We start from the raw sequence: 10,413 nt of genomic DNA on the forward strand, positions 1-10,413 counted from the left end.
AAAACATATGGAAGACACATAGAATTGTTCGCCTTTTTCTCACTTCATCTTATCTGCTCCTTAAGCAGCCTCTCCTCTGAAAGTCTTAAGTCCTGGAAGTCCTTGCTGGCTTACAATTATAAGCATATTTGACGCCTGCCTAACTCCACTACCCATATACGTACGTAATTCCTTATCTCATTGGCGCCAAACTTCAATCCAGGGCCAATCAATGGCGTTACGCATACGCCGCGTAAGCCGCAACAACATCCTGCCTGTGAGCACAACAAGTGCGGGGATCGCAAGGACCTGTCGTCTCAACATCTTTTGGCTCACAAAGGCGTCGCCAAGTCTCGCCTCCGGTGCCACGCCCCCTTGCCCCACGCCCCCAGCAACGAACACGCCCACCACGGCGACACTTTCGCGCCCCTTTTGTCAAGCGGCTGACTGACGGGCGGCTCTTAGGGCTGAAAGCTGCTTTATATGCACACGGCGTATTCATCAAAGTGGTTTTTATATTACGTGATATTTTCTGCTGCCTTTTCCGCTTAATTTTTTTCCACGCTTTGCGTTTTTTTCTTGCCAAACAACAAAATTTTGTTGACAATATTTTTCGCCTCACTTTTTGTCTTGGCAAAACTTTTCACTGTCCCTGTGGGTGTGGCTGGCGCAAGTGTTTTTTAAGGTTCCCTAACGAATTCATAAATATTCAAAACACATTGAAAATTCTTTCTTTTCGCCGTATAATTAGGTTTTAATCATCATCAGCTTACATTTTATGGGACGGCCTGCCAATAAGGCTGAGAAAGTTGTCGCTAAGACTAGTGCAATCAATTCTGACAAATCAGGGCAAATTGACGAGCCCATGAGCCTGACAGAAAAGGAAAAGGATATATATATATATATTGCGGGGTCGTTTCCTTTTCGGGCTGACTAATAAAATGCTCTGTCGCAGTCGTCGTCTCCTGAAAATTGACGATATTTCTTTCCCCTCCAGTTGGGAACCTGCAGCAATCCCAGGGACCAAAAAGGAGAGCAGGAGTTCAATCCACCATTTCATCGACTGCTCGACGGCTTATCATCTTGGCCGTGTGTCAGCAGCCGGCTGATGCATCGCATCAAAGGTTCCGCTCCACTCTGTTCCGCTGCGCAATGTATCAACCTTCATATTGACTTTCATTCTGGGAGCAGCTTTCAGGTCGTCGCATTCGAGGCACCTGCAACTACACACTGGAAAAAACTGTAGGGCACTTCTAATGTGATCTATGCATTTTATATAAATCTTTGCTATTTTCCAGAATTATTAAGCATAACTTTAAATATTTCGATTTAAGTACAGAGAGAAAAACGATCCTTTCCAAAACCGAACTGATCTCCTTACCCCAAATATTGTACATATCTCCTGTCCCTTAAATTTTCTTGAGCCAAAAAACGCTACAAATATATAAGAATTTAAAAAATGTAAGTATAAAACATACTTAGCTCTTACCATAATAATAAAAAAAATGTTATTATACAATTTACAATTTAACTTGACAAATAAATACAGATTTTTTTTATATTCCAAAAAACTATGACCAAAACCTCCCTGTATCCTTAAGGGGGTATTCTAGTCTAGAGGCTCTATTTTAGAGCCTTTTTTAACAATTAATTAAAACTAAACCATTGATATTTTTAGTGTCGGGTTTTTTATCATTTGTTTATTTAACTTAGAAGAGTACATAAAATAAAATTTGAAAAAAAAAAATTTATTTTTCATCGAGTTATGTGTCCTTGAAGTAGAGGGGGGAAAAAAAAGGCCGTGTCCTCGTCGCCATGATTTCTACCCTTGTGGTCATCCGAAAAATAAAAAAAAAAAAGATTCTTAATCAGTACGAATGTCGCTATGGCATGAACCAGCAAAACAAAAAAAAAAAATTTTTTTCATAAAATGGCGGCCACCCAAAAAAAAAGTCGATTTTTTCACTAATTTTTTACTTTTATCGAATTATTTAAAAATATTACAAATTTTAAATTCTTATTTTTTGTTGGTTCATGCGATAGAGAGATATTGAAAGAATATTCATGCCAAATTTTAAGTAAATCGGCTGATTAGAACTTGAAATATTATGGCTACCGTATCAGAAAAAGTAGTTTGGAGAAAAACGCGTTTAAAGTTTTACGTTAAATTTCAGGCAGTGTAAATTATAGAATAGCACGTATAACTTACATTCTCTTAATCAGCCATAATTTTAAAAATAATTTGAATTTTGAAAAATCCGTTTAGGGAGATATTTTTCAATATCTAAACTATCGAATTATGAAAAAAAAAATTTTTTAATTTTTTCAAATTTCTAGACTAGAATACCCCCTTAAGTTTTAGCTTTAGGCTATTGTGTACAATAAATATATAAATTCAATTTAAATACAGATGGAAAGTCTCGATAGGTAATGGTAGGCTTTGTAATGGAAGTCAAGGAGTTGTAAAGTATATATGGCAAGATAAACTAATGTCTCTGTCACAAGTATAAATCATTTAAAAATTTCTTGGGTTAATGTAATGCCTTCTTTTCTTTAATATATATATATATAAACCTCATACAAGTTGTCTCAACTATTCAATATATGATCATATAAAGAAAACTCTCCTATAGTCACTTTTTGAAACCAGAATTGAAATAGAAGCAAATTAACTTTCCTTATAAGTTATAAGACATAATACAAGATATCTTAACTATTAGATTTGACAAATTGTAAAGAAACCATATATCGAATGAAAGAAAGAAACCTTTTCCATTACTATATGCCAAGACCAATTTAAAAGTTCATCTTTCTCCCTGTGCACATCCCTCTGCTGGTGCATCTGCAACTGAGGGCGGTTGGATCCCTAACCCGGCGGTTTTTTGATTGAAATTGGAGATTGCAATTGCCCCGGCCATGTGCCCCTGGCTTTCCACGTGAGTGTTTCTGGGTTTTCGGGAGTGTTTGGCTGCACGGCGGAAATTTGACTACGCCGCGAGATGCGACCAGACAATTTAATACCCTCCGAAAGGCCCGACGGCGGCTTAAATGCGGTTGGCAGCCCTCCGCCGTCGCTTTCGTCTGGAGACATGGGACATCCAAAGTGTGTAAGGTGCCAGGCTCCATGGGCAACCCGAAATTAGTTTCTGATGGTAGCCAGCTTTTTGCGCCTCCGCCATAACACTGAAAGATGAAGATTGAATCTGGGAAAACACGGTGCAACACAGAACGAATTGCGGCCAAAGAAAATGGAGAGATCAACGGAATAATTTGGAAATAAATTATTGCAACCATTGGACTTCAGAGAATATGAATGGGGCGCATAAATAAATTTGCCAAAAATCTAGAAATCTGGAACACAAGATGGCACTTTGCCAGCCATCATCTAGGTCGGCCACCCATGGCCAAAAACCATTGCCCCATCGCTCCTTCACTTCACTTTTCATTAGCCACTCCAATGCGAACACACCGTGCATTTTGTAATTTAATAACTCACGCAAGTAAATTAATTTAAAATCATATTTATAGCATTTTAGTTAATTAAATGCGGAAAAATGTGGCCATCCTCCGTTAATTCCCCCTCTTTTCAGCTAGGTGAAAGTGTCAAATGCATGAATGTGGTTACTAATGTTGCCTTTGTTGTTGTAGTGTCTGCCACACACACAGATACACACTGGCTCACGCACACACACCTCTTTTTGCCAACCGCCTGCTTGCCGCGACATTTATGAACTTTATGAAGTCTGCTCCATAAATCATCTCTCCCGTACTCTTTTCTATGGCAGGGCTAGCATTTTGCTTAGGCGAATTTAATGAAAAAATGAATTTCGTATTCTCAAGGGGTAGTACACCGAAGCAGGAATACTCTGAAGGGGGAAAGCCTTTCAAAATAATTCAGCAAAACCTTAAGCACTCTATGTTATAATCTTTAAAGTGCAAAAAAAAAATTTAATGAAGAAATTATTGGTTCGAATTCTGTAGAGACTTATGGAGTATTATTCCTCTGTATTATGAAAGATTTATCAAAAATCACATAAATTTTTAAAGCACTATTGAAGAAGTCTGAAAGCATGCAATGCAATTCGATAGAAGATTTCCATGTTTTCACAGCCCACTTTCAGGCACCTGTATAAATACTTTTTAAAATACTAAATAATGCTGTGCCACTTACCTTTTTAATAGTATTTTAGTAAAGCCAGTTCATTTTTACCGACTATATTGTCTATTTTATATGAAGAATTCCTTAGAAATCACCAGGATTTTAAAATCTCTTTTAAAGTAGCCTAAAAGTATGCAATGCAAACCGAAAACCGTATTTCATATTTCAAAGCACATTTTTAGACACCTTTATAATTGCTTTTAAAATGCAAAATAATTATCTTGCTTTTTGTATGTAGTGCTTGTTTAGTCACTATTATTAAATATGTTATTAAGTTAACCCGGTATAGATTTCTGGAAAATTCCTCTTTACTATGAATAATTTCTTAAAGGAATTGGAAATCTCTTTAAAAGTAGCCTAAAAGTATGCAATACAATCCGAAAAACAACTGATTCTTCGACAGCTATTCTCCGATTACATTTTACATATAACTGTTTACAACTCCCTGAGTTTGACCTTGCACTATCAAATATTCCAACTAACTTTCCCTTTATGAAAGGGTATCCTGACATTCCCCGGTCCGTAGATTCCTCGCGTAAGTTGTCTGCACGAAAGCGAAAGATGAAATCATGCGGTCTGCGAGTGCCTCCAAAGGTGGAGCACGGATTTGGGGCTGAGATAGGTGACTGGGTGGTTTGGGTGGCTCCAATGACTCGGCGGCTGAGCGGTTGAGTGGTGCAGCATGTGTGCCACATGGCGCATTGCCGTATCCACGGCAACGACGACTGTTTGTTTGTCTCTTTGTTTATATTTTCTTCATCTCATTTTTTTTCCCGCTATTTATGTTTTATTTTTGAGACTGAATGGTTTATTATTTTGCGCTTATTTCTAATTTTTTCCGCATCATCTTGGACTTTATTCATCTCCTGCCGTGATTTATACCCAATACACAAAGTGTGAGTGTGAGTGCTCCTGAGGGCTGCAAGTTAATGTGGCGCATTATGTAGCCACATAGTTTCAGTTTCGCTGGGATTATGCAAAGTTATGCTGGGCGGCCCCGAAACTCCCCCACTCCCCCAGTAAATCTGGCCAATAAACTGCAGAGCAGGCGGCCAACGCACATATAAAACAATTTGCCTACAAAAGAGCCGGGCCGCTGTTGCCTCATTTTCGTGGGCCGGCAATTTAAAATTGATTATAAAACACAGGACGGCAACGGCAGCACACATGAGCATAAAACTTGCATGGAAAGATGGCTGTGATGCGATGCTCCTGTTGCTGGATGCTCCTGTTGCCACAATGGCTCCCCGAGGTCGGCATTAAATTCTGCTGCTGGCCTATATAAGCCGGGTTCGGGGCTTGGGGTTCGGGGTTCGGGCCACGGCCCTAACTACACCATGGGGACAGCAATTGATGATAGTCTAAGACCCAAGATATGTAGCCCTAGCTGAGGCTATAGATGAAAACTGAGGCTGAGGCTGAGCCGTAAGCCTAAGCGAATGCCCCGGGATATAAAAGGACTTAGTCGCATGTTAACGCCACGCCTACGCAAATCCATGGCAGCAGCAGCGGCAGCGGCAGCATCAGGATCAGAAACAGGACCAACCACCCCCGCAATGCACTGCATCCAGACCATCGTACATCCTGCGGGGTGAGATGTGGCTGATGTCTCCCCGAAGCCACATCCCCCATCTTTGGCCATTATGAAGTCATAAACGCACATGCAGCCAGCCCAAAAATTGGAAGAGCCCATTGGGGATGGGCCCGAGGCCAGCTCCATCTTCATCTGGCCCCGACTTTTGGCCGTTTCTGTTTTTTTAGCACATGTAAAAATGCTTGTTATCAAGAAGTATGAGAAAGGAAAACACCCAGTACGTACTGCTAGGGAGAAATGGGGGGTCGAAAAAAATTAAACAACGAAATGTGGACAATTTTCGGGCACAGCCCCGAGCTTAAACTGTTATTACCAGCGAGGAGTGGGCCGTCTGCTGTTTATGAGTTGTAAAGCCCTAGTCAGACAATGGCAACAGCAACACATGAGCGCTAAGCCGGCGGACATATTACGGGCCTGGTCTAGTTTGCTATTTTAAACAGCAGGACAAATCGGGGGAGCACCCCCACTTCCTTCGCCACTCCGACTGTCAATGGTCTGTGCTGGCTTCTTATGCCTGGCTGCATTTTATATTTATCCTGTGCCAGAATTTGTGGGTTTTTGCCTAGGAGCTGTTTAGTTGGTTGGGCAGGGCAGGGCAGGTCCTCCCAGGTGAGTTATGTAATTTCGATTGCGCACTTTTAGGTAGGCTCTTGAAATGAACCGTCGCTCTAGGGGAAGTACAATATCCAGCAAAGAAAAGTCACGTCGATATTAAATATATATTTTTAGAACACATTTTTCGGTGCAGCTTCAAATTGACAGTGTTATTTTACTATTAAAGAAACTGAACATAAACTAAACTAAGCCGTATAGTTAGTTTACAGAGTATTTTTAGCAATTTAATTTCCAAAAAAATTGTAACAATGATTCAATGAATATTAAATGAATAATGTGTTTTTTATTATTAGTTTATCTAAATCAGTAATTGGCATCATCCCATTAGGCGGCGCTAAGGAAATGCTCTGCCTAGGCTCTGACGCAACACGTACAGTGTAGAACAGCGGTCGGCACACACACTTCGATGAGCTGCACATAAATTATGTAATATAAGTTGGGGAGATCCAAATAAGAAAATGTTACCGAAATAATATTATACCTACACTAATACTATCTTTCTTTGAAAGATATAATTTGTTTTAGCTTTATTCTCAAGATAATTTTAGATCTAGCAAATCAAGTACTTTTTCCTATTATATACATTTTTACACCAAGTACTTACTTTCTTTTCAAACTTAAAGTAGCAAATTTGTTTTACATTTAAAATTGTCCAGCTGTAAGATGAACCTCGATTGCTGGCAATAATGCCTTGGGGTGTTAAACTAATTGAATCGCCGCCCCTGCCCACCAAACACTTTTTGATGAGCCTTCGATCTCGAGTTTCCTCGCCTGGGCGATATCACAAAGGCCACGCGTCAATTACACTGAAGTAGATGTAAAATGTATTTTAAAAGCTTGTCCAATATTATTTTACCATGCACACTGGATTTCGACGGCAGGCAATCGCGTTAGCAATTCGAAGTCCGGACTTGGGCGCGTGTTCCTTCCGGTTTGGCAGCACGTGCCCGTGGAGAATTGGGGAACTTGGCCGACATTCCGTTCGGGGCTTAAAGGGCAACTTTAAGGCGGGTTTGGCCAACTACTCGCTCGGGCGGAGTGAAAAAGGAAAAACGGTTAAAGCGTTCCCAACACATTTTTGGCATACTTCACACAATCTACTGATGAAGTCAACTGGAAAACTCGCATAGCTTTGATGTTTCGACAGCAATTGCAATGTGTACACACGGATACACGAATATACGTTTAGGTAGTACACCCACACAAATGCTCAAAGGATGCCAGTTGTTCGAATGTCCTTTGGCGCATTTCAAAGCCCGCAACTTCAAAGCCCAAAAATGACCTTTGTGTGCCGCAGATGCTGTGGCCAACTGGCCCATGCGAAAGGGGCCACTAAATATTAATTTACTAAATTAGTTTGTTCACCTAATTACCACTATGAGATGGCAAGCCGGCGAACTAAAGCCGACTCCTTGCCAGTTCGCTGAGAGCTATTAAATTTTTTTGCAATTACTCTAAAAGGATTTCAATTAGCGTTTGCAATCGCATTAAACTAAATGAAAATGTGCGCAGTCGGCACCAAACAAAAATAAAATGAAATATATTATAATCATAATAGGGAATTTAAAAACATTATCCGCAGCGCTTGGGCAGAAAAGCTAATTACCGTAATGCCATAGAAATGCAATTACAAAATATCCGAATTATGTAACAGCTATTGGAATGGTTCATATTTTCAGCAAATCCCTTTTTTTCCAATTAAAATATGCACAAGGGTGAGAGCGTGCAAATTAATCAAGGTATTTCCATCACAAATTGCAATGGACTAAGTGGCAAATAATTTAGTTGCCCATTCGTTAATAGCCCTCGTGCATTCTAAACAAATTCATTCCGATAATATTCAGCCGAAAATGAACAACAAATTATGCATAATTAAGCTATCAGTACTTATTATAAAATGTAACAAATGAGTTTTTATTCAGCCAGACAATTGGCTGCCCTGTTGAAAAATTAAAAAAAATTAATAATACCAGGTTTCTAAACTTATTACATATTTAAAAAAATGTGAATGTCCCAAATTCATATAACAAATGGAGGAGACACATTAGACACTTTTTTGTGAACTCGAAAGTAGACAGGGCGTTATTTTGTTCGTGGTCAACAATATATTTAAGGAATATATTTTAACTCGAAAGAATCCTTGCGTGGGGAAATATTTTGGTAAACACATATCAAAATGGGGATTCAAAGCGAATAATATTTTCTAGGAGTCATCGAGGTAAGTATATAAAGGTCCAATATTATAAAACTGTGTTATTTATACCTAGCTTCATGTCAAAAATCGTCCAAATCGGACCATCCATTAAAAAGTTATAATCAAATAAAGAAATCGACGCTAGATGGCGCTGTTTCCTGGTGTGCAATCTTGGGTACAGTAGTCTTGCTGCTTGCATACCTCCATCTCCCTCGCACTTCCCTTAGTTAAATAACGGGTATCTAATAGTCAAGGCTGTCGACTATAGCGTTTCTCTTGCTTAACTTAGAATTTAACTTACTAATAATTAGGTAAGAAATGTTTTACAAATATATTTTCCTTCAGCACATTTTATATATTTCTGAGAATTTATTGCTTACTATTCAGATAGCTTTTCAAAAACTAAGCGACTTCGTAAGCATTCAGTACACCCAGGTTGCCGACCTTGGCAGTGGCACTAACTTTAGGAGTTAGTCACTCGGCGTGACAGATGCGTCTCTGCTTTTAGTGATAATCAATGTACGGGAAAACAAAAAACCGACAAATACAAAGCGTCACGCAATGTGCAGAACGAACTATAAAAACCGAAGTAATTTCAGTGAGCGATTAGTAAACGAAAAAACTAAGCAAAATGAGGGCTACTTTGGTATTGACTCTGCTGCTCAGCTGCCTCACAGGGATTCTGTCGGTAAGGGAACCCGTGCAATATATAATTTGAAAAATATTAAAAGTTATAAAAATCTTCCCAAAAAGCAAAAAAAATTGGATGCCACGGTGTCCAAGGCATTGGTGGAAGGTTGCATGAAGGAGAACGGCGTCACTAATCAGGACATAGAGGACTTGCAATCGGGAAAGGTGAAAGCAGAGGATGCCAAGGACAACATCAAGTGCTCAACCCAGTGCATTCTGGTCAAGAGTGGCTTCATGGACTCTACGGGAAAACTCCTAACCGACAAGGTCAAGGCTCACTATGACAATACGAAGTTCAGAGACGCGGTGGAAAAGGATTTGGAGAGGTGCAGCAAGGTCAAGGGGGAAAACGCATGCGACACGGCATTCCAGATATTGGCCTGCTTCCAGGGCGTCAACTAATGGCCTTAACGATCCCACCAATTCGTATAGAAGTCGAGCATAACATTTCGAGTGATAAAGGCAAGCAGTATACACATATATAGAAAATCCTTCATTTCAAAATGTACCAAACAGCATTTTAAGTTTAATATAAAAGTTGCAAGAACTCAATTAAACTGGTTTTTTGACAAATATTTGGTATTATGAAGGGTTCTTTAAAGTAAGTTACAACTTCTACCGATTATTTTCAATTATTTTTTGAACATTACATGGTTTTATTTGGCTTTGGATACCGAAAATATTAAAACTATACGGTAAAAAATTAGATGCTAAAGCCTAGGATATGTTGGTACATTTTTGAAGCTTAAAGCTACACTTCTTTATTTTTATAAAATCTTTTTGAAATTAATCTCATTTTAATTTCGACAGATAATATTGATAATAAAGTGCAACAATGTTAAAAACAACTAAGAACCCAACTTCCCATTCTATTACTCGTTCGCATTTAACTCAAAAGTCCTTAAACATGTTCATCTTTCATTTTGACCCTGTTAGCCTTTTCGGTGGCTAATTTCGGAAATATTCCCGAAGCATCTGTGAAATGCCAGCAATTTAATTATTTCGAACCGCTTTGGCAAAAAGGCAAACAGAGCACTCATAAAATCATAGCCACCGGCAACAATTTCAATCGAATTGTCAGGGTCGGGACACTCTTTGCTGTTCTCCAGCACCCCAACCCCATGTTGCTGTTATCGAAGACAAACTAAGTTTTCATATATAAATAGACGCTGCCGGCTGGAT

General features: G+C 39.2%; 1 protein-coding gene across 1 annotated transcript; it reads left to right on the forward strand.

Moving 5' to 3' along the window:
- The first annotated feature begins 9,147 nt into the window (after positions 1-9,147).
- LOC119550139 (general odorant-binding protein 56h) lies at positions 9,148-9,783 on the forward strand. The gene is made up of 2 exons (XM_037858642.1): positions 9,148-9,229; positions 9,295-9,783. The coding sequence occupies exons 1-2, from the start codon at positions 9,173-9,175 to the stop codon at positions 9,631-9,633; spliced, it is 396 nt and encodes a 131-aa protein (XP_037714570.1). The 5' UTR covers positions 9,148-9,172; the 3' UTR covers positions 9,634-9,783.
- The last annotated feature ends 630 nt before the right edge of the window (positions 9,784-10,413 follow it).

This window comes from Drosophila subpulchrella, chromosome 2R (assembly GCF_014743375.2).
Source record: "Drosophila subpulchrella strain 33 F10 #4 breed RU33 chromosome 2R, RU_Dsub_v1.1 Primary Assembly, whole genome shotgun sequence".
Classification (NCBI taxonomy): Eukaryota; Metazoa; Arthropoda; class Insecta; order Diptera; family Drosophilidae; genus Drosophila; species Drosophila subpulchrella.

What these genes read in the sequence shown, in the direction of transcription:
- LOC119550139 (XM_037858642.1), top strand. Translation starts at nt 9,173, where the DNA reads ATGAGGGCTACTTTGGTATTGACTCTGCTGCTCAGCTGCCTCACAGGG. An exon ending in GCCTCACAGGGATTCTGTCG is followed by an intron (nt 9,230 to 9,294) that starts GTAAGGGAACCC and finishes CTTCCCAAAAAG; the next exon opens with CAAAAAAAATTGGATGCCAC.